The sequence below is a fragment of the Myodes glareolus genome, chromosome 8 (genome assembly GCF_982192425.1).
Source record: "Myodes glareolus chromosome 8, mMyoGla1.1, whole genome shotgun sequence".
Lineage (NCBI taxonomy): Eukaryota > Metazoa > Chordata > Mammalia > Rodentia > Cricetidae > Myodes > Myodes glareolus.
The window spans coordinates 67898210-67923226 of NC_142033.1; the positions used below are offsets into that span (position 1 = coordinate 67898210).

At 44.7% G+C, this 25017-nt stretch overlaps 1 protein-coding gene across 3 annotated transcripts in view; it reads right to left on the minus strand.

Annotated features, from left to right (window-relative positions):
- The window catches only part of Stx18 (syntaxin 18), a 101769-nt gene that overhangs the window by 25436 nt on the left and 51316 nt on the right, over nt 1-25017 (minus strand). For all 3 annotated transcript variants that reach the window (XM_048461631.3, XM_048461629.3, XM_048461630.3), the window contains exons 2-5: nt 19088-19155; nt 6318-6433; nt 4697-4774; nt 4466-4532 (exon numbers count right to left, since the gene is read on the minus strand). In XM_048461631.3, coding sequence (XP_048317588.1) covers nt 4466-4532; nt 4697-4774; nt 6318-6433; nt 19088-19155 — 329 coding nt within the window. The remainder of the gene's footprint in view (nt 1-4465; nt 4533-4696; nt 4775-6317; nt 6434-19087; nt 19156-25017) is intronic.

Consider the following 25017-nt stretch of genomic DNA (forward strand, 5'->3'; position numbering starts at 1 on the left):
TGAGATCTCTGTCTGATGTGGGGTTAGTGAAGATCTTTTCCCATTCTGTAGGCTGTTGTTTTGTCTTGTTGACTGTGTCCTTTGCTTTACAGAAGCTTCTCAGTTTCAGGAGGTCCCATTTATTAATTGTTTCTCTCAGTGTCTGTGCTGCTGGGGTTCTATTTAGAAAGTGGTCTCCTGTGCTAATGCGTTCAAGTGTATTTCCCATTTTCTTTTCTATAAGGCTCAGTGTGGTTGGCTTTATGGTGAGGTCTTTGATTCATTTGGACTTGAGTTTTGTGCATGGTGATAGATATGGGTCTATTTTCATTCTTCTACATGTTGATATCCAGTTATGCCAGCACCACTTGTTAAATATGCTTTCTTTTTTCCATTTGATATTTTTTGTTTCTTTGTCAAAAATCAGGTGTTCGAAGCTGTGCGGATTGATATCTGGGTCTTCTATTCAGTTCCATTGGTCCTTCTGTCTGTTCTTATGCCAATACCAGGCTGTTTTCAGTACTGTAGCTCTGTAGTAGAGTTTGAAGTCAGGGATTGTGATGCCTCCAGAAGTTCTTTTATTGTACAGGCTTCTTTTGGCTATCCTGGATTTTTTGCTTTTCCATATGAAGTTGAGTATCATTCTTTCGAGGTCTTTGAAGAATTTTGCTGGGATTTTGATGGGCATTGCCTTGAATCTGTCTCAGATTCCATCTTACACCTGTCAAAAACACTGATAACAGCTTATGCTGGAGAGGATGCAGAGTAAGGGGAACACTCCTCCATTACTGGTGGGAGTGCAAACTTATATAGCCACTTTGGAAATCAGTGTGGCAGTTTCTCAGAAAATTGGGAATCAATCTACCTCAAGACCTAGCAATATCACTCTTGGGCATAAACCCAAAGGATTCACACTCATACCACAAGGACATCTGTCCAACTAAGTTCATAGCAGCATTATTCATAATAGCCAGAACCTGGAAACAACCTAGATGCCCATCAACTGAAGAATGGATAAAGAAGATGTGGTACATTTACACAATGGAGTACTACTCAGCAGTAAAAAACAAGGATATATTGAAATTTACAGGCAATGGATGGAGCTAGAAAAAAATCATCCTGAGTGAGGTAACACAGACCCAGAAAACAAACATAATATGTACTCACTCACAGGTGGATATTAGACATAAAGCAAAGGATAACCAGGCTACAGTCTACAACCCCAGAGAAGCTAAGAAATCAGGAGGCCCCTAAGAGAGACATACGTGGAGCCCCCTGGGAATGGGAAATAGACAGGATCTCCCAAATAAATTGGAAGCATGGGAGTAGAGAGGAGGGTAGGAGAGGAGGGGGAGGGGAAGAGGGGAGAAAGATGGAGAACATGAGGGATTGGGATGGCTGACTTGGGAGAAGGACAGAGAGGGAGAGCAAGGAAAGTGGTATCTTGATAGAGGGGGGCCATTATGTGGTTAGCAAGAAACCTGTCACTAGGGAAATTCCCAGGAATCTAGCAAGGATGACCCCAGCTAAGAAGTGGAGAGGGCTTCTGAATTGTCCTGTAATCAGATTGATGACTACCTTAATTGTCATCACAGAACCTTCATCCACTAACTTATGGAAGCAGATGCAGAGATCCACAGCTAAGCACTGGCCCGAGTTCCTAGAGTTCAGTTAGAGAGGTAGGAGTGATAGGAACAAAGGGGTCAAGACCGTGATGCAGAAATGCATAGAAACAGCTGACCCGAGCTAATGGGAGCTCACTGACTCTGGACTGACAGTTGGGGAACTTGCATAGGATTGAACTAGGCCCTCGGAATGTGGGTGACAGTTGTACGGCTTGAGCAGTTTGTAGGGCCACTGGAAGTGGGACAAGTATTTATTCCTAGTGTATGAAATGGTTTTCTGGAACCCATTCCCTATGAAGGGATACTTTGCTCAGTCTAGAAACAGGGTGGTGGTGGTGGAGGAGGACCTTGGTCTTTCCTCAACATGATACGACAGATTTTGTTGACTTCCCATGGGAGAACTCACCCTCTCTGAGAAGTGAATGGGGAGGAGGGAGGTGGGAGCAGCTGGAAGAGGGGAGGGAGAGGGAACTGGGATTGGTATGTAAAATAAAAAAAGACTTTTTTTAAAAAAGATAAAATCCTCTGGGGATATATAGTAGGGCCATTTGTGCCAATGCTTCATCCAATATTGGCTCACGTATTTCTAGTTTGTAAAAGCTTTTACTCTGTAACTCTATGATGTCTCCTTCAATCAGGAACGAGTGGATGAGCATCTACTTTGTAGCAGGCTCCAATCAGTGCACTGATCAGAAAGTCAGAAGACAACGGTCCCCATCTCCAAACTTGTAGTCTTCTAGGGAAAATACCAGAGAGGTGGGATGCCCCAGGTAGTTATCCCATTCTGGCTTGAGGCAACATGCAACAGGTCCTACTGTCAGCTCAAAAAGCAAAATGCCACCAGGGTAGATGAAAACAGGTACCTTTAATGACGGCACTATCATCTGCAGACAACATAGTCACTGTAGGAAAGTGCAGAGCTGTCAGCTGGAAATACTTCTGGCTTAATGAGCAAAATACTTTCAACAGTTTGAAATAAGAGCCCTTTGGTCCGATAGATGGATGTGACATCTCCACTCTACAAGAACAAAAGCTACCACATAATACCGTCTGCACACTTAAGACTTTACAGGGAGCAAGCTGCACCTTAACAAGTATGTTTTCCTTCACCAGACACACGAGATAGTGACAACAGTGCCACAGAACATGAGCAGCTGGACTCCTCAAACAAACTTCTTAATGACAGCCATCAGCAACCCAAACAGAACAGTGGCTAGAAACAACCCACCAATGACAATTGTGCACACTCTACCCACTGGCCTCCCCAAAGAACAGGCATTGTGCGATGGGCTGAGGTGTTTGAGGAGACTTAAGTCAACAGTGGCTGCATGAGTGTGTGTGCTGCACCTGGCTGTGAACAACACATGGGAAACCTACTAATGAGACACAGCACTGCTCGCAACAGCTGGAACACTTCATAACTCAGGTGACGTTTGAGTTGGGCTGGAAGGATGAGTACGATTTTGTCTACCAGATAGACAGAGAAGACTATGTGAAAGGTTCTATGGATGGAGAATTCAGCAAGAATTGGGCACTAGGAAAGCAAAGCTCCTTTAGGACAAAGTCACACATAGACTTGGCAGAGCAGATGTCACTGGGGACTGATTTAGAAACAAAAGCTATGATACAGTCACTACAGCCTTAAATTTGCCATACTTGGCCTTTGTGAGACCTATGCATAAGGGAGGCAAGATTAAGGATAAAATTATAAGTATGTCTTAAGTATAAAGATGAAGAAAGACCAGAAGAAGTCAGGGTGGCAACACAAGCCTGTTGTTCCACAGTCCCACCATTTGGGAGGCTGAGGCAGTATGATCAGAAGTCAAGGCCTGCCCAAGAGGTACAAGCCTAAGAGGAAAGAGCTGGGCCACACTGTAGAGTTAGTCATTCCAAGGTCTCTAAGGCCTTCTGTTCAGGGTAATCATGGAGAACAGCAATCTGGCAGCTGACTGATGCTGTACAATTCCCATCTGACTGACATCAGAGGGAACTTCTGCTTAGAAGCAAGGCTGAGGCTGTGTGTGCTGAGGCCTTTTCTTGTCTCTCCCTGTGACAGTGCAGCAGACACGCTTGTCTCTCCTGGGGACTGTGAGAGCCAGTGACCGGTCTCCTTACCATACTGACAGTTAATCATACAACACCAGAGTCAGACCTGCTCCCCTGGGTCCTCTCTGGGAAAACTGACAGTCACCATACCAAAATGGGTATTGGAGTGGGAGTAGGGTTCAGTGTACATGGCATCCTGAATATATTATGTCATATTGACAGCAATATAGGGAAGCACTGATCAACATGAAAACCCCTTTGCAGAAAAACTTTCAGAGAAGGAAGTATGGGGGCCAGAGACCAAAGTCAAATAGCTCCAAGTGTCCCACCTCATAGGGTTATGAAGAAATGGGATGGGAAGTTGAGTGGGTGGCACACACCTGTATCTCCCTCACTCTGAATCCTGAAGCAGAAAAAATATGGGCTCATGGCCAGTTTAGGCTGCATAATGACTTTGAGCCCAGAATGAACCTCATAGCTAGACCGTCTCTCTACTACTCCCAACAAAAGGAAAACGAAATTAGGTAATTGCTCAACCAGTCCAGCTGCTATGAAATTGTGGAGTCACATGAGTTTAAAACCTGCTGAACCTCAGTATGATCAGGAAAGCAAAGAGAATCTGCCTCATGGGCTGCTGTGGCTAACAGGCCAGCCAGCACCACCTGGTATACAGTATGTCCTTAGCTTCTAAGACCGCATTCGGTGAAAGCTTCGTGCACAGAGGCCCACAGAATCAATGCTTTAGGAGCTCAGGCTGCCATTCCTGTTGCCCCTGTTTTAACCGAGGAAGGAAGAGCAAAGGCGGCAATACTCACAGTCTCTTCTTATCCACTACACGCTTAACTCGGATGGCTCTTTGTTCAGAGTAAAGCTTACATACTCCTGTTGAAGCAGAAAATACCAGAACAGAGAACATTAAAATGGCTTCTCAGGCGAAGGTATCATTAATACTAATGAGATACTACAGTCTTCAACTAGCAAAGCTCTATTCTAAATTGCATTTCCTATGGAATACCACATTTGACCTTTAGAAGAAAATGAAATACTTTTTAAGTAATCTTCAACGAAATCCAAAACTGCAGTCCTGTGTTCCTTCACTTGCTGGGATTGTATCTCCTTGTGGGCTGTAAGAGAAAAGGACAGCGCTCAGGTCTGTGCTCCAGGACCCCACAGAACAGTCAGCTTCCTCGAAGCTCTTCATCGAAAGCATGTTCAAAAGCACAGCTAGAAACCAGCCTCGCGTCAAGTGAGACTACATTTTTAAGAGTAAGATTTATTAGGGTTTACCAGGTGAGAGATTAAACCCATTGAAACTGCAGTCAAATAATTTATAGCTTATTACAGCACCAGGGGAGCTGAGTTGAACCAGTTCATTCCAGAATGCTGACCTGACTGTATTAACAGCCAGTGCTAAGGCTCACCTTCAAGTGACATGCTTAAATCACATGTGCTAGAGCACGGACACCTCCGCCTGCACTGCTTTCAGAGTACAGTGACTGCCTTCTCCCCTCAGACACTGAGTGGCACCACCCGTAGTATCCTGCTCTCCAAGATCCTTTCCCATTGATGAGCCACAAGGGCCAGCTACCACAAAGAAGCCTGTGCCAGTTTCTATGGTGAGACCTTGCTATTGGTGGAAAGGCTGGGCGCAGGCATGATGCCAAGACTTCAGAGAAATACCTCAAATGAACCAGCTGAGGTCCAGAGGCAAGAGGTCACCGAAGGTCACAAATGCCTATGCCCTTAAGGGTATGGGGCACAGGTTATGTTTTTACTAGAGGGCTGTATAACCTGGGACTCACATGATGATTTGGATACTCTGCAATGCTGTACACATAATTTTGTGTGATGTATATTTCCTGGTAAGCTTTCATTAGACTCTCAGTTGTTGGTCAAACATTCTCTGAGAAGCTTCTCCACCAGAAGTCAGGCATGAGCCCAATAGTGCCTGGCAATTTTGACCTCCGTAGTTCTAATGTATGTGCTTAAAAATCACGGAAGACATATGGCTGGGAAGCCCAGCTCCTCCTCTTCGGGGATGAAACCCAGTGAAGGGGAGATAATACTAGGCCCCTCGTGCCAGGCAAGGTTCTAGCATGTTGTAAGAATTCAAGTGATATGCCTAATTACTTTCTATACTGTTTCAAAGAAGAAGTCGAGCCCAGGGAAATGAAGTGACTTGTGCAAGGCCACAGAGATAGCATGTAGCAGAGCTGGGGTGCACTGCTTTTAAGTCATGGCTGCAGAGCTTCCTCTCAACTATGACGTCTCAAATGGGGGTTGACTTTAACAGGACAACTAGATCTTAGAGACCACTGCCAACTGTCCTGCCACTCAGAACATTGTCACACATGCATGTTCCCACAAATATGCAAATGCTTGCACACACACAATCTATTCCTCTGGCCTTGGCCTTTTGGTAGGTTATAGATTCTATTTAGAGAGGTCTTTTCCATTCCTGCCTTCCACTTACTTAACTTGAGTGAGGTCTTTTCAGGACTTTGAACAGCTTGGCTTAGAAGATGGACCAGGAAAGAAGGACTTTCAAGTTTTAAGTCCTAAATGCCATTCAGAAAGTAAAAGGGGATCATAAGTGGCAGCAGCGTGAGGAGTTAAACTGGTTGGCACATTCATGGGATCTGTTAGTTTCTTTGTGGAGCACTTCACCTTCTGTTCTGAGTTGCTGAATTGCCTCTGAACAGGTCCTAATGAATATCTGAGCATCCTGGTCTATCTGGTCTCGCTCTGTGTCTGTCATCCTCCCATATTCAGACATGGCATGGCTAGAAAAGAGAAGAAAATGTGAGGGTGGCATCAGTGAGAACACAATGCAGTCCAGGTAGAGTGTTAAGAAACATTTCTCTGACCAAGTAACACCGAAGCTGAGACTTGGAGAGGGGCTGGTCAGACCACCAGGTGGAGCAGAGGCCACAAGGTGCAGTCTTCTAAACAGCTTCCACAGAAGCAGGCCAATCTAACATGCTGCAGCACACAGCTTTGCTCAACAGAGGCTCTGCCTGTGGACTGCATAACCTAATAACTGTGTTAGAGTCCCAAGCCATTCACCCTGCAGGGACACCATCTGAGGGTACTTGAAAGATATGAGAAACTTCTGTGGGCTGTAGTCTTTAGATTCTAGAAAGCAATTTTCAAAGCTCACAATAAAAAGCCTCTAGAAATAAATTTCATCTCTCCTGATGTTAAGTTAAACCATCCTGAAGTGATCAGGCTGGTAGGGGCACCCACTTTCGGTAACAAGACCCTTTACAGCACAGAGCACCTGGCTCACATTCACAAGCACTGGGTGAGTGTGGCATCTAACCATGAGGACAAAAGACAAAGTATTGACCATTCTATTTTACCTGTGACTCAGGTCACAGGTTTCCACTCTGTTGTGAGTGGCTCTGACCACTGGTCTGTCTCATCACCTACCGCACCCCAGAAACAATGGTCTCCCATAGAACTCACCCAACATTACTTTTTCATGCCATGCTGGTCAAGAGATTATTGTGCCTCCATTCCAAAGCTGCCCTCTACTTTCCCGCTTTGGGACAGAGCTGGGACCACCTCTGATCCTCACCTCTGCTGTGCTGCTATCTGCTTCTGACCCTGCTGTGCTTTTCTCCATTGCATTTACTGTTCCCAGAAATACCAAAAAGTCTTTTTTCCCCCTCCAAAGCTATGTGGAAGTAAGTTTGCCTTGTGTCTGCTTCCCTGGTAAAATCAGGCAGCACAGAGTACCTGACTAACAGCCAGATGCCGAGCATATGCAGGTCAATTCTCAGTGCTTTATGTGTATCTGATTTCTTATTTAACTTCACAAGTCATTCATTCCCTTGTGTATGTCCTGAGCCCTCTTAGGATAAATACTGCGCTAGGGTTCAAAAATGAGTAAGGCCCATTTCTGATCTCCACAAAAGGCACTCAACTGTCGGAGTGATCAACATGAAAACAGAGAGTGCCAAGAACAGCACTGACTGGTGCTGATGTGGAAGTGGGCAGCTCATGTGGGATGGGGTGCTGGGCAGGACAGGTAGAGGAGAAGGCGTGCCCTGACAGAGGATGGAGACAAAGATGAGATAAGACCCCACCTTTTGGGTGGTAGTTTGAGTGAACATACAATATCCACTCCACACTTGAGCCCATATGAGTGAAGTAGGGAAAGGAGCAGGAAGGCTGGTCCTGTGTAAACCAGGCACCTGGTTCCAGAGAGGGGCAACACATGACATGCACTCAGTACGTCTCCACACCAATGTGTCCGGCACCTGACGACACCATTCCTCATAAGATAGTGTTATAGTAAGCATTTATTCAAAACTCAAACAAAGACACTCCACCCTCCATTCCCAGTGCTGACTTCCCCAGCAGGATGGTCACTGGAGGATTGTAAACAGAGCCATTTGTACATTGTTTCTCCATAGCAGATTGCCTCAAGACTGAAGAATCCTGACCTCAAGTGCTCCAATCACAGCTGAGAGACCACTGCCACTGTCCAAGAGAATTAGAAACGCTAGGTGCAGGCAGTGTCTATGGGGGCGTGAGGGTGATAGATCTAAGAGACACTGACATGCAACATGGGCTGCCTGGGAATGGAGGCAAAGAAAAAGCCTAGAATGCAGCTGCGTGTACACAAACAAACATCACAATCAAGACAAAGGGCCCAGGCTGGAGGGAAGGAGCTTATGGTACTGAGCCAAAGGTGTCAGGCCGAATTTAGGGCTTTACAAGTGGGGAGCTGGCACACTTACAAGAGGGCTCCCTACTCTGCTGCTCCACTGTGTTTTAAAAGCATGAGATCCACGGTGTGCATTTGAAACAGAGCAGGCCAAAGTTATCAAGGCCACAAGTCAAGTTACAATAACAAAATCATTACTATTCTGAAAAGGTTAAACATCTTGTAAACAATTCCAAACTGTTCTCATGGGACATGTATATATAAACATCAAGTTTTATTTCCTTGATTATGAGGAGAAATAATTTTGTTACAGATCTCAATATAGCTAAGTAGTAGATTCAATTAGAGGAGACTATGTTATGTATGAATTTGAATTGGTCAATTTACTTCAGGAGGAAGGTGGTGGTAAGTGAAAAAATACAAGTTTATTGTTGGTTCAGAAACTTAAAGGAACATGTTTCTCCTTCTGACTTAGTCGGCGGTGCAATAAGAAATGATAAGTTCAGGGTCAAAACCTCACTGTCCTTCTCCTGACTATAGTTTTATATAGAAGTTGTCCTGCATTGAGGGTAAAGAAGAGGAAGAAAATAGCAAAGGCTTTACTGTTCCAGATACTGAAGGATATGGCAACAGTTAGGACTATAGCTTTGTTTTTTCTGGAAATGTTAGAGACACAGCAAATTTATAGGATATACTGGGCATATAATAAGCATGGTCAATACACATTATGAAATTAAATTGTTAATACCTAGGCTACACACAGGAGCTGAATGCAGACCCTTCTTTCAATAAATTATCAAATAGGTGACCTCGACAGGCCTATGCATATAGATGTGTTATATCACACAGCACAGGTTAATATTCAGCAAATCTCTCCATGAACTCACACTGACCACTATCCTAATCTAGGGCACTTTGTACATTTACCTACTTAATTCTCAAAACTTCCAGGTAGGTGCTATTATATTTCCATTTTACAAATGAAGCAATTGAGGCAAAGAAAGGCTATCTAACTTGCTAAGGTTACACAACCAGTTATTAACAGAGATGGTGTTTGACCAAGGCACCCTGCTCTGAAGTCTTAACTTCATCAATCCCTACAATACTTCTTTGGAACAAGGTCACATGTAGGTCACCTTTGCCTCAACCTTACTATGTAGCTGAGGAAGGCCTTGGAATTCTGAACCTCCTGGTTCTACTTCCCAAGTGTTGGGATTACAGATGTGTGTCACCATGGGCAATGAGGCAGGAGAGTTTGGACCAAGATGCTTGTTTCCCATACTGGTATGTGTGTAGGGGGTGGCGGATGAGAGGAATCCACAAACTGACTCTTGAAAGGGAGGCATGATTGAGAGAGGTAAGAATAAGACCCTGGGTAACAACGAAAGCCGGAGAGAAGGGGGAGGACTTCAAATTGGCTGGAACAAAGGATAGGTGGACTGCTGTCTTTAGAGCTAGTCAGAAACTCCGAAGCCAATGAAATGGCTGGGTGTACAAAGAGAAATGAAGTGACAACATGTTACACAGAACAGCAGTGAAAGGTCAGGCCTGGAGCTACTGACTTCAAGCTAAGAATCTTGCCTTGTTCGTCTCCATGTTCATTTGCTTGCTTGTTTGTTAGTCAATGCTGGGGCTGAACCCAGGGCCTCACACATAACAGCAAGTGTTTACCACTGAGTTAGCTGTGTGCCCAGTCTCTCCTGTCTCTTGTTTCCTAGCATTTATAATGGGTAGGGGGTATGATAAATTTTTGTTGAACTCTAATTTCAGAATGGAGCTTCTGGGTTTGGTGGAGTACCCCTGAAACCCCAGGACTGGGAAGAGGAGGTAAGAGGACCAGAAGTTCAAGGCTAGCCTGAGCTACATAGAAAAAGCTCCTCTCCCCGTTTCAACAAGGCAAACATAAAGAAGGGAGGAGAATGGCAGAGTTTGGGTGATGGCAGGAGGCTCAAAAAGGAGGAACCAGGGATGTGGAACTGCCTGAAACAGAACAGCTCTTGCAAGCAAAACTTAAGCAGACTCTGAGATCTGGGCCTCTGTGCTCAAAAAGGAAAGCAGAAAGCACTAGGAACTGAGGGCAAACAAGCTCAGCAGAGAAGTAATGCTCTAAAGACAGAATGCCCCATGACTGACCAGGGAGGGCAAGGGTTCTTCTCTGTGTGGTTAAGATCTTGAGGAATGCAGGGAGATCTAAAGGAACAATGACTGGTCTCTGCAATGCCACACTTAGTGAAAGCGGAGTCACTGAACCTGGAACACAGACATCTAATGACCCATGCAATAGCCCCACTCACATGTTCACTTTGCACTGCACATATGCCTAAAGCCGAGCTCCTGGCCTCTCTCTCCACAATGCTCTCCAGCAGCTTTCCCTAGGATGTGCTGCTAGCAGTTCATTCCTTCTTGTTGCTCAGGCCCAAACCCTGACATCATCCCTAGCTCCCCTTTACCTCTTGGTCTGTATACATCTATCTACATATCCTGTTGGCTCTACCTTCAGAACATTCCTTAGAATCTATCCACCATCTCCCATCCAATCTGCAACGGAAGCTGACTGTAGGGTCTGCTGCTTCTGCCCAGCCCCTCCTCGTCTGCTCAGCACACCAGTCACACAGGTGCTCTTACAGATTTGGATCCTGTGAAGCCCTATGCATAGGTCTTCTAAAGCTCCTAAGACCAAAGGCTGTTAGGATAGACAAAGTAGCTCTTGAGAAACTCTCTTGGCTCATCTCACCCACCTCAGGCCTTGGCTCAGGCTCATGAGCCTTCTGCTCCTCCACCTTCTAAGCATGTTGCACAAGGACCTTACAAGCCCTGGTGTCTGAATAAGTGACTCTTCACTTCCAGTTACTTCTCCCTACTCTGCTCCTATGGGAACACTGAGGTGAAAGGGGTCAAAGGCTCTGAGTTCAGAAAGGTGCTGGCTTCTGAAAGAATACAGAACCTGCCACCAGGGTAGACCTATAGAGCACTGGTTCAAAGGCACTGGACTAATATCCTCTGGCTCCATAGTCCCAGTTAATGGAGCCCATTTGATAGAAAGAGAGAAGGTCTGATAAAGGTTAATCTGGGAACACTTACTACTCAGGGAGGAGGGGAGTCCACAGATACACTAACAGACCCACTTGACCTTGGATACTGGAAATTGATGGTGCTGTTACTCTTTTAGTAGCAACAACAAAATCCAACAAAGTTGTTTTCCCAAGTGGCATTGTTTTGTTGCCAGGGTTTCATGGAAAAGGCACAGAGTGGGGAGATTATTTTAATTAAGGTCATTCTAAGATCCAGCCAGAGGCTGCCTAGGCTTCATGCTGTTCTGCTCTAGTAAAATGTCATTATTAAAAAAATTAAATGGGTCAATAAAGTCTGAGCTCTACATTCTGGAAAAAATTATAGCTTCCTAATTATGTCAAACTAACAAAGCCTCATGGTCTGAAGGCAATATTTCTACCCATGCTCTTTCAATTCTGTGATTACACTGCTTATAAAATGTTCCTAGGAACAGGCCAAGGCCAGCACGTCGTACTGGGAGGGGGGCTGTAAAACTGCAAGGCTGGCAACACTCTACAACCTTCAGAAAAGAGAGCTTGGTGGGAGTGGATGAGGGAGGCTTACTCGCATCTTCAGGGATAGCTCAGTGTAGGGGCACTAGTCCCTTGTCCTGGCACTTCTGTGTGCATTAGCTTCCCCAGAGTGAACCTAGGTTTCTCCCTCTTCAGCCTCCCAAGAGAGGAGCAGGAACTTCCCTGATGGGTACCCTGGCTAAAGGAACTGGGTGTGTACCTAGCCTCACCCCCATCTCACTCTCATCTCCAGACAGGCCACAGTCAGCAGAGGTTCCCTCTATTCCACTGTCAACTAGCAAAGGCACCTGGCTGCTAGCTGGGAGCCAGGGACTATGACTCTCAATGGCACTAACCTGACTATGTCTGGTGTAGGACCAGAATATCACAAACTAGCTCACCTACAGTCGAAAGTTCTGCTTGTTGGCCTAGTTTACTCCCATCCACACTGTTTGATGGTCAGGGCACTATGAGTCATCAGAGTTATTTAACTCAACCATCACTTACCACGGGACTTTTGTGTGCCAGGAATTCACACATTTGATCAATCCTCGTGAGACTATGATTCACGTTGCATCAGGAAGAAGCACAGAGAAGTGATGTGAGTTGTACAAACTGACTGATACCCAGCCAAGCTGGACAGAAGTATATCTGGTCCCAAAGCCCTTGCTCTTTCAAAGGCAGCAGATCACAATACAATGGAACTGGGGTGAAGGATTAGCAGAGAAGACTAAATTTCTACAAAATGCTGGACTAGTTAAGAGTAAAGAAGCTTCAGGGACATAGTTCCTTGTGCTGTTCAAAGAGGCTAAGGATGTACTTAAGCTATAGCACTGGCAAGATGAAGTCCCGGTCCCTAGGGATTAGCCCCAGCATTTGCTACCACGGTGGCTGGGAAGAGAGAGGCTTGGGGCTGCAGTGGGCTGAACTAAGATGCCAGTTAGCTGTGCAGTTCAGGAACCTGGGAACTTGCTCTGCCCTCCTTCCATCACAATCATCTTCAAAATCTACTAGAATGGCAGGCACCATTCTCCAAACAGCACTGAGACTAGAATTTCACATCATTTCAAATGGGACAAAAGGTTATCTCCTTTTATCTCACCCCCAACCATTTCCTCATATGAAACTGACCTTAGCTAAGAGCTTGTATAGAAACAGGCAGTGGGCAGGAGCTAGCCTGGAACAGGACACTGAGATTTGGAGACTAGATGGTTTTTGGTGACTGTGACAGCACTGGGGGTGGCCTGAGCCACACCACCTTCCATACCCCTCATCATCCACATGGCCAGATGTTTTTCCAAGGCAATGGAAGTGTGAACAAGAGGCCTTTAACTTTTAATGTGGATTAAACCCCATTTTTTTTTTTTAAAAAAACCACTTTTGTCTTTGTAACAAAAGTAGCTTGGAACTGGACCTCTTGACCCTTTCTCTTCTTTTCCTTATTCAAAATCTTGCATCTCTTAACAGCCAGAATTTTCTGATGTTTACAGTTACATTTAACACACTCAAGCCTCAGCACAGTGCTCTTCATAGTTCTGGCTTTTGTTGAAAATTAGCTTATTCTGGGCATATAAACATCCTTGTTCTTTTTGTACTGTGCCCCTTGGTGGGGTGGATCCCTCTTAGTTTCTCCTCCCGTAGCTGTGACAAAAGCAACTTCAGAGTGGAAGGCTTTATTCCAGCCCACTGTTCAAGGTAGGGTCCATCGTGGAAGGCATGTCAAGGCAGCAAAAGCTTGACTCAGATGATCACACTGCACCCACAATGGGGAAGCAGAGGGCAATGAAAGCTAGTGCTCAGCTCACTCTATCTCAAACAGTTCACAATCCCCACCTAGGGAAGGGGTCTTGCCTACAGCTATGGTTAACCTGATCTAAATTCCTTGAGGAATTATTTAGAGAGGCTTATCTCTGCAGTGACTTGGAGTGTGGTCAGGTCAGTTGACAACACTATCACAGAGCTCCACACACGTCTAGGAGGGCCTCAGGAACAGTCAGCATGCCTGTGTGAGTGCCATTGGCAGGGCACAAGACTTTCAAGAAAGGTCTATAGAATTGCACCTGCAGCCTCAGTTGTAATAAACAAGGAAAGGAGATGGAAATTGCTAGGTTCCAACCATTTGCATTTTCTCAAATCATTGCAGCTTCTGGTTAGCAACCTATAGAGTTAGTACCTGATGCAGGGGCACCTTCAGAAATAAAATGTACACTGCCATCTAGTGTTCATCAGCCAGCTAATAGAGAACTTTATGCCAGTACTATGCAGCAGGACAACATCTCAGGGTATTTTGAGCACTAAAATGAAATACGTCTAAAAGCATAAAATTGCTTGCTCAGTTTGGGGACTGCTCATCTTCACCTGGGATATGAGTTTCTCTGTTGAGGAATGTGCATAAACTATTTCCAGTTTGCACAGATTTTTTTTTTTTTTAAAGTAGAGTGCCTGGAGTGCAGACACTTGTTTCCTACAGAGAGAGCCCGGGAAAGAGGCTCATGGGGCTGTCACTCCTGTGGCAAATTCTTCATGGCTGGATTCTGATGACTTGGTGAGTTTCACAGTGGATCCATACTGTGGCCAGGGCAGGACCAGATGTCTGCACCACAGTGCTCCTGTGTGCTGATGGCTAGAATCGAGGCCAGAAGTCCTTCCGGATGCTCTGACCAAACGCTTTCTTGGCTTTCCAGCTAAAACAGCAGCCTTTGGCTGCTGGGACAACGCTCTGAGAGGAGGCTCCTCTCAGCACTGCTACATGTCTCACAACAGGACAGACACTGCTCCAAGTGCCGCAGGCATATTCACTGGACACGGGGATTCCCTCCCTCCTTTTGGTCATTTGGGTGACTCAGGTCTTTCAGATCTCAGCTCAAGTGTCACTTCTTCAAAGACACGTTTCCTGACAAGGCCAGGGTCTTCCAAACCCCAGAGCTCTGTTTTTTGTGGTGCCCCTCCTGTTACAGTGCTGCCTGCTTGTGTGGCAAAGAGCAAAATGGCATGGAATGGAGTATGTCATGTGACAGGCACTTAGTAAAAACGTGCAGAGAGAATTCAAGGACTAAATGGGATAAAATAAGCATTAGTACAGGCACCTCGCAGATAAACAGAGGACGACTGAGTGTGTGGGGAGACAGAACTGCCGTCTGATGTGGTAAGTCTTTTTCTGTACTGCCAGCTCCCAAATAATGACAGAGACACACTTATTAATTATAAAAGTTCAGCCTTAGCTTAGGCTTGTTTCTACCTAGCTCTTATAACTTAAATAACCCATTTCCATTAATCCATGTGCTGTCACGTGGCTTGTGGCTTTTATCTCTCCTCTTACATGTCCTCTTTGTCTAGCTGGTGACTCTGCCTTTCTTCTTCCTGAGTCTTCTCTGTCCCCAGAAGTCCTGCCTAACCTCTTCCTACTTAGATATTGGCCATTCAGCTCTTTATTAAACCAATCACAGGGACACATCTTCACACAGTGTAACGAAATATTCTACAATAGTCTGACTATAAAGGGGTCCTCAAAATGCCTGTGTTGGAAGCCTGGTCCCCAGCTGGTTAGTATTGAATCATGACTGTATCATCAGTCCACAAACAGCATCAAGGAGCTATTGGCAAGTGATGCCTGCCTGAAGGAAGCATATCAGTAGACATGTCTTTGAAGGGTGGTAGCTATCCCATTTCTCTCAGTTTTTGGTTGAGATGTGAGCAACTCTGCCCTGCCAAACTCTCTGCCATGACTTTCTGCCTTATAGGCCCACAGTAACAAAGTTAACTGACCATGAACTGAGACCTGGCATCAGGAAACAAAATAAACTATCTCTACGTTTAAGTTGTTCTCTCAGGTATTTGTCATAGGGATGAAAATCTGACTAACACAATAATTATGGCACATTTCAAATGCAAAGTAGAGACAAATAAGACAAAAGAGCCAAAAAAAAACACCCAAAGTTTTATGGTAGAAGAAAAAGAACAAAAGTTGGAATAGTCAGAGGAGGTGAAAATACAGTTGGTCCTCTGCATTTACAGTGCATTCTTATGGGCATCCACACTGAGAGCACACGGGCTCTTCTCTGTCTGTTCCTTATTCTGCAGCAGAAAGTATTTCAAGAGCACTGGCCCTGTGATGGACACCATAAGACATCTGCAGGTGGTTCCAGCAAGCACACACAAGCATGCAAATACTCTGCCATTCTGTGAGGGTCTTGAACACTTCTATGATGCAGGATCCAATGCCCCATGGACACCAGGGGAAAAAACCACACTGTAATGAAGCCAAGGTTGTAAGACATTTTAGGAGCTAATTTAAAGCATGATGAGATGCTATTTCACACTACTTACAATGGCTATAATGAAAGACTGCCCACACAAGACACTGGTGTGGACGTAGAGCACCGGCAGCTCTCCCCTGTTGCTATGTGAAATCACATTGCAAACTGTTTGATAGTTGATTTTAAACGTTCCAGTCCACTGCACCATTGGCCTCTGGCTTGGGGGTTTCTTTTAAGGCTAAACACATACCTGCCAGACGAACGATCTAGCAATCTCTCACCTTGCTATTTATGAACATTAATGTCCATAAAAACTTCAGGGGGCACTCAGTCATAGCAACTCCTCCATTTATAATAGTACAGAACTAGAAACACCCATTTTTTATGCAAATGAATAACCAAATTGTGATAATTCAGTTCAATGTAATACAAAAATAAAAGAAATAAGAAAATAAATGGGTATTTGGGGTACTAGAAGGTAGGCACATGGGTGTGCTCTGTATGACTCCATTTACATATAGTTTGAGAGAAGTCACTGGATTTGATGATGAGAAAGTCAGAAAATGAACCTGGGAGAACAGAGACGGCAATGGAGCTTTCTTTACAGAATCCCAGTGCAACAAATGGTGATGCTGGTGGGCATACATCAGTGCTCTGAAAACCACAGCCAAATCCAGCCCTCAGGTCCAGTTCTGTGTAATCTGGGAGTTAAGAATGTTTTGTTGTTATTTTTCAAAGGTAACAAACAAATAAGATATGTGACAGAAAGCATGCAGGGCCCACAAAGTCTGAGGTGCAACCCTCTTTACACTGATGTTTGGAGTGAAATGAAACAGTACGGCTTAGGGAGGAAGCAAGATAAGTACGTAGTGGAAGAGAAGAAGAAAGCCAATTCATCAAAACCAATGGGAACCACGTATGTAGCTGGATTTTAGAGGCATTGGAGATGGAAGGACAGGGTTCAAGTGGGGCTTTCGCCTTCTCTGCTGTGGATGGAAATGAGAAAGAAAAAGCAAAGCAGGAAGGACACAATCCTGCCTGCCAGAGAATTCAAACTTCAGGGAGGACTCCACCAGGAGGATGTCTCAAGGGGCCAGTCCTAACCACATTATGTAAAAACTGTGAACAGCACTCCCAGCCCCATGGCTTGTTCCATCTTTACCCATCACCACAAATTCTTGGCCAGTCCTCCAGCATGCAGGCTGTAAAAAGGAGAGACAGTTTTCTGTCTTACTCCCTGATGTGCTCTAAGCCTCTAGAATTGTAGAAGGCCCTGGGCAGGTGTTCACAGATCTGTGTAAGTGTGCAGGTCAGGCTGGGGAAGCCCCTTCAAGGTCAATGCCAGATGCCCTGTGGCTGTGGGAGGCTGTGCTGTGCTGTGCTCTGCAGGATGTTTGGCATGCCTTCGCCCCACACCTGCCTGATGCCAGTAGCACTCCTCTTGCTGGTAGGACAAAATCTCTTAAGATGCTGCCCAAACCCCTGTGGACAAGAACCAGTGGCTAGCCACGGGCCTTGGGGAGATGAGGGATCATTCATGTATTCTTTAACAAACACTGAGTGCAATGTATAGCTGAAACATTATAAAAATACAAATGCAAAGTTGATAAGGTCTCTGATCTCACAAAATGTACAAAGTAATGACAAAACCTATTAGCTGATTAAATAATTATACACTGTGATTCATGTTCAAAGAAAATATACATGTTGGAAAAATAAACAGGAGAGATTTGTCGGGGATGGTCTTAGAGACGGCCTCTAGAAGACACAGTTTAATTAAAGCCTTAGCATGCATGAGCATGCTCTGTCCTCCACATACTATACAGTATAGAAGCTGAAGGCTGAAGCTGAAAGGAGGATGTGCGGAAAGAAATAAGAAATACTTCATCTGGGCATGTCCTGAAGCTAGAAAGAGCCTGGAGCCTTCTAGGAAGGCTGGCGAGGCCGAGAGTTCGGAAAGGGTGTAGGAGGCTTGGGTTAAGAGAAGGTGCACCAATACCAATGTTGTGGATCTACTCAGATGGCGATGAAAGCCAGAGAGTTTTGTTTTTGTCTCTAGGAAGTGTCAAAAGAAGGAGACTCTCATTAGAAAGAGAAATGGTGAGAAAAGCACAAGCCAGTGACAGATACAAGAGTGAGGGCTGGAAATAGGCTCACAAGAACGCTTCCAAACCAGAAAAGCCAGAGTCACAAGCAGGGATGACCAAACATAGGAAAAAATAGCCTACGAGAGCCTTAAAACCCTTGCTCCTCCCCAGGTTCAGGGGACATGTGTCTACACCTTTGTGCACAGTACTATCCACATTCAGGCAGCAAGTGTCATCCATTAGTAGAAAAGGGTACCGACAAAGAAACACACAGACTGAAAGAGTCTGTTGCTGACACGTGGCAACTAGTGACTTGGTGCAAACCTGCCATGGTGGTTTTGCTTCACTCTGCAGATATTCATTCATCCGTAGCCTAATTGAAGTGCTGGGGAGTGTTTATCAACTCAACAGAAGCTGGAGTCGTCTGGGAAGAGGAAATGAAATTGAGAAGATGCCTCCATCAGATTGTCTGTAGTCAAGGCTGAAGGGCATTTTCTTCATGAATGATTGATGTGATGACCCCTGGCAGGTGGTCCAGGTTGTATAAGAAAGTGGGATGAGAAAGCCATGGGAAGCAAGGCAGTAAGCAGTGTTCTTCCGTAGCTTATGCATTAGTTCCCTGCCTCCTGGCTTCTGCTTAGGGTCCTGGACTGGCCTCCCTCAATCACATCCTTGATATACAAGTATAACATGATGTAAACCCTTTCCTTTCCAAGATGCTTTTGGTCATGGTGTTATCACGGTAAAAGAAAGCAAACTAGGACACTGACCTTCCCCACTTCAAGTGTGAGTCAAGTAAAATGCACAACAGAAAGGAACGCAGCCACCAAAGTCACAGAAATAAGAACCCACTTACCTGTAAGCATTAATATACTCCTTCCTGTGTTCCAGGAGAAAATCTCTCAGCTTCCCAATGTGAGAAATCTACAATGGAAAAGATGGCAACACTTTACACGGACAGGTGCACACTGAGTGAGCATATTTCTCCACACAGTAGAGCACAGCTGCAGGGAGACTCTGCACTGTGAACTCAGGAACTTGTTTCTCATTTTGCTGGGAGGGATGAATGCTAAAACAAGGTCTAGCCACATAGCTCAGGATGGCCTTGAAATTGTGGTCCTCCTGCCTCCAAACTCAGAGGACTGGGATGACAAGCATGAGCCACCATAGTCAACTCACAATTTGGGGTTTAGGATCTCATGGTCACTACCACACTATCATACTAACTCTCATGGGCCTCGGGCTCTGGCAAATGGCTGCTTCTTCCTAACTGTAGTCACCTATTATGTTAGGCACAAGTGATGCCAATGGAAAGTACAGACTACACCAGATAGCACACCTCATGAGCTCAATAAGGGGCAATTCTTTTTCTTTCTTTCTTTCTTTCTTTCTTTCTTTCTTTCTTTCTTTCTTTCTTTCTTTCTTTCCCTTTCCTTTCCTTTCCTTCCTTCCTTCCTTCCTTCCTTCCTTCCTTTCTTTCTTTCTTTCTTTCTTTCTTTCTTTCTTCCTTTTTGAGTGTATTGTATGCATCTCTATTCATAGACAATCATTTCTTCTCTCAAGAATTGTAGGGAATGGTTTCTAAGGCTGAAGCTGCAGGTATATAAACAAGACTTGTGGGAGTAGTACAAGTAGAGATAGATGACTTGGACAATGATTTAAACCTACAGGGATCCCCACCTTCTTTGTGGGTGCTCCCAGATGAGCAAGAAACAACGGGGTGTGAAACTCTTATTTTGATATGGCTGACTTCAAGTTTAATGAAAAGCCTACTCTGGGGCTGCTGGTGTAGCCTAGGCACATGAGCCCTTTCTGGGATTCTCCAAGCCCTGGTTCCATCCCCAGTAATGAGAACTAAACCAACCCTGCTCTGGAGCACCTATATGTCAGGGGGAGTTAGTAATTCAGTCAGGTCACAGTCTTTGGGGACAAGTGTTCTGAGAGGAAAAGAAGGACTAGCCAGCAATGGCCTGCTTCTGTCCAGTGACTACTGCTCACTCAGACCTCCACTCTTGCCTTTGTGCTTCTCCTGACAGATCTGCTGAACTTTCACTTCTTCGTAAGATTTTCTGTTAAGACCAACTCAGGATAATTTTCTCTTTGCTGTGCATTTAAAAGGACCTCTGCACACCTCCTATGCTGTTAAACTCTGACTAAGCTTTTATACGGATGCTTCTCTTTTCAGATTCATCATGGGCTGCCCAGGAGGTCTACACAGTGTTCCTCACAAGCCTATGCATAGGAGACACTGAAGATAATCAGCATTCTCACACGGGACAACATACTAGGTTTGTCTGGAAAGGTGTGGGAGCTACTGTGGGGCAATGCTCGTGTACCCTGTAAAGATTTGTCACTTGTATTGGTTTTATAAAGCACTGATTGGCCAGTAGCCAGGCAGGAGTATAGGTAGGGTGGCCAGACTGGGAGAATTCTAGGAAGAGGAAAGGCTTAGTCTGTAGTTGCCACCCAGATGCAGAGGAAGCAAGACGAAAATGCTGCACTGAGAAAAGGTACCAAGCCACGTAGCTAAACACAGATAAGAATTATGAGTTAATTTAAGTTGTAAGGGCTAGTTATAATAAGCCTGAGATAATAGGATAACTAGTTTATAATTAAGATAAGCCTCTGTGTGCTTCTTTGGGACTGAACGATGGCAGGAGAGAAACTTCCATCTACACACAGCTTTGATAAGGAACCAGAAAGATTCTCATAAAATGTTGTATAAGCTCCAAAGAGAGCCAGGACACAGGCCAGCCCCAGCTGCTACCTACAGTTAGCTTGTTCTAGCATGCAATGGAGAAATGGTACTGTAGTTGAGTGCAGAAGCAAGAGGGCCCCATGGCTCACAAAAAGACAAAAACAAAATGTTTCACTTTTAAAAGTCCAACAAACAGGACCCCAACTTCACCTGATCCACAACAGCAAATTTTTATCCGATGAGTTCATTAAAACAGAGTGAAGCAGTCAGGCAGTGATGGCACACGTTTTTAATCTCATCACTAGGGGTGCAGAGGCAGGCAAATCTCTGAGTTCCAGGACAGGCAGGGCTACACTCAGAAACCCTGTCTCAAATATTAACACAAAACAAAAAGAGTGAAGCTTCCTCAGGATTAAATGTAATTCTTGCTAAGTTAACAAGTTACTTGCTATCATCAGGAGCCTCCCTAAGGTCGCTAGAATTAGTTCTCTTCACGGAAGTGGCCGGTTAGGATGCCCGTGCTCCAGTGGACAGCCCTCTGCCTCTGCACATGAGGACAGCACCAGATTATAAATTATGAAAAAAAGAGATGAACTTTGGAGAGTATAATGTTTGAAGGCCTAAGGGAAGCTGGAGGGGGCCAATATGATAAAAAATATACTGTACACATGCATGAAATCACCAAAGAATTCATTTAAAATGATATTAAATTCAACATCAGCAGACTATATAAAAATATTTAAATGCCAAGAATGAAACACAACAAGGAGACATTAAGATTTCTTTGTGTGTGTGTGTGTTCAGGCATGTGTACACGCAATGTGGAGGCTAGAGGCTGATGTCAAGTGTCTCCCTCAATCACTCTTATACCTTACTTTAAGGCTTCCTATTTAGCGCTTCCTTAATTCTAGACATTTGAAGGTGAGAGATTTCTGGTTAAAAGAATGACTAGTAAGAGAAACCTAGAGCAACAACTAAGACCCAACAGTCTCTAGCTACTGCATCTAAGTACCTGCAGTGTTCGTTTATGTTCTACTTAATGCAGTAAGAGCATACTAAAAACCACCAGAATAAAGCCTGACTCAGAACCTCCTCCAGGGCAGATAGAATCTCAAAGCTCTGCATGCACTAACTTGTGATGATGCTGCAAACCTCCCAGGAGGAAGGAACTATCATGTGCCCATTCTACCAGGGAGAAGACTGAGTCAGAGAGAGATTCCCCCTGGCTCAGAGAGAGACACAAGGGTTGAACTCTGTATGGAAGCCAGGCAGTCTAAGTATCATGCCTTATTTCTCCAATACCTGACTCACAAGGAGGACGAGGAGGAACTGGAGGCCATATGAGCTGGCAGTTCCCTTCTGGTGTGTACATTCCTCCACATACCACACAGTCATAACAACCCATCAACTACCAGACACCTGCATGCTCGGTAAGAAACACTGCTCAGCAGCTACAAATATGCTATGATTTGCACCCCCATGGCATTTGTATAATTTGGACATCATCCACTACTCCAATTACTAGGAAGCAATTCCAATTACCAGGAAGCTCAAAACTGGCGAGGCTTGTCAGGGTGTAAACAGGCCCTGCACAAGGTCACAAGGCCAGGAAACAACAGAACTAGAAGAGATCAAAAATCAGACACAAAGGCAATGCTGTTTATTCTGTACTGAATTTGAGTTTTCATGTGGGAATGCTTGCATTTGTTGATTTAAAAAAACTTCATTTAAAAATTTTTAGGATTTATTACTACTTGCACATATGTGCTAAGATATGTGTGCCACTGTGCATGTGTGGATGTCAGAAGACAACCTGGTTGTGTCAGTTGTCCTCCATTGTTACATGGGTTCTGGAGATCAAATTCAGGCCATCATGCTTGGGCAGCAAGAATTGGGCTGAGTCATCTTATCTATCCTAAAACATCCTTTTAAAGTCAAATTCTTAACTTTAAATGTTTGTGTATAGCTAGACTTGCAATATATGTATGTCTTCACAGACCCAAGGTTTTTCCTTTGAAATCAGCTGCTGTTCCATGTTTTGCAACCCAGGAAGCTCAGAACTGGCAAGGTTTGTCAGGGTGTTAGGAGGAGGGTCCACACAGAACAGTAGGGTCAGAAACACTTTTGGGAATGATGGTGGTCATTTATTTTGATCCTCAATCACCAAGCTACCTCAAACACAATTTACACATTCAAGGACACACGTGCACCTGAGTTGATCCACATCTACAACAAGGAGAAGCTCCAGGCAAGAACTGTATGGAGCGTGAAAAGGGGAGCACAGAGTAAAGTAGAATAAGCAGTAAGGAGGTCACCCCCTGTTCTTGACTGCTTGACTAGTTGTGAGGTAGTAGGGGGAGGTCACCCCCGTTCTTGGCCGTTTGACTAGTTGTGGGTTCTGCAGCACCACCAGCAACTGCACAAGACACTTCTCTAAGGTCTGAGAGCTGCACTATTATGGGTAGAGAGATGTGAATTTAGATGTCAGTTTGATACTATATACATTCAGAAGAATAAAGTAGTAGGTTCATGTAGTGACATTTTAATTGTATTTCAATAAATAAAGACTGCCTGAAGATCTGAGAGCAAAACAGTGCCACTGGTCAGTTTTACAGACTAGGTTATGGTAACACACACCTTTAATCCCAGCAGCCACACTAGATGCCATACATGTCGGGTGGTGTATGCCTTTAATCCCAGCCCTAGAGAGGGATATAAGATGGGTTTTAGGGAGACATCTCTCAGACACAGTCTCATTCTACGATTACCTAGAGACAGGATCGCCACTTCAGTCTGAGGTCGAGGTAAGAGCCAGAGGCTAGCTGTTTTGCTTTTTAGATCTTAGGTTGAACTCCAATTTCTGACCCTGAGCTTTTATTAATTGTGCTTCAGGTTCACTCTTGGGGCCTCTGTGCTCACCAACCCTAAGTTCTGGGCTAAAATTATAGTACTGGCATACGTTTCCTCCTGTGGAGAGGGTCTTAACTCTACTGTTTTAAATAAAGCAGCTGTTTAAACCCTTCATTTAACATTTGTGCCACCATTGCACTGGTGGTCACAAAAGGCCATGCTGGCCATTATTACAGTTCACAGTATGCAAACACCTCAGTATTATAAGAGCCAGTTGGCTGGGAGGGCGCTTTCCTGTTAGCACCAGTTTGATTTCTCCATGTTTGTGACCAAAATCTATGGTGTCTTTGGTGTTAGGATTTTACCGTCAAGTTTGGGAGGACAACCAGGATTTGTAGCGATAACCTATACTGTTTAGGGGAAATAACCCACCCATGACACTGGGTGCCTGTCAAGTTTCTAATCCTGGACTTCTGTTTGACTTATTCCTGTTGTAAGGCTCTACTCGTGGGCAGCTTCCAACAGTGTCTTCTGCTAGTTCCAGGTCATGTTAAGCACCCTTGGGGCAAGCAAAGATAGGCCACAACTTGTTTTGAATTGCTTTCATGTCTATTACTAATCCACAGTAGTTTCATTTTTTTCTTCATTTTTGAGACGAGGTTTCACTGTGGGTAAGAATTCCTGGAAAGAAGCTGTCGGCAAAGGCTGACTGGAACTTTAGAGATATGTAAAGGCTGGAACATTGAAGTCCAGCGCCCTCCAAATATCCATTTCTTAAAGGCTACCTATGTGTCAGACCTAACATCCTATGACTAACAGATAGGAATCCTTTGGAACATATGAACAGACCCCTAGTTTCCACCAATCAAAGAGCTAAGAGTGCCGTCAGAGAGCATGTTCAGTCTATACCTGAGATTTCTTCACTTTGCTGTAGCTGGCCTTTCTGGTGCTTCCACTAATGTGTGTGAAATGTCTTGCTTTATAACTTTTTTGTTCTGTTACTATAAAAACTTCATGAAACTGCTTCTTTGCTGGAACAAGGGATTGGGGTGATCTGAATCTTTCATCCCCTCTGATAAGAGAGTCCTGCTTTTCAATCAACAGCTCTGTGTGCCTCTGGCTGGCCTGGGATGGAGGACAGATTCACTCACAGAAATCTGCCCTTTTGCTTCCTAAATGCTAGGATTAGTTAGAGGTGTGGTCACCACTCCCAGCTCATCAATTTGTTCCTTCACACT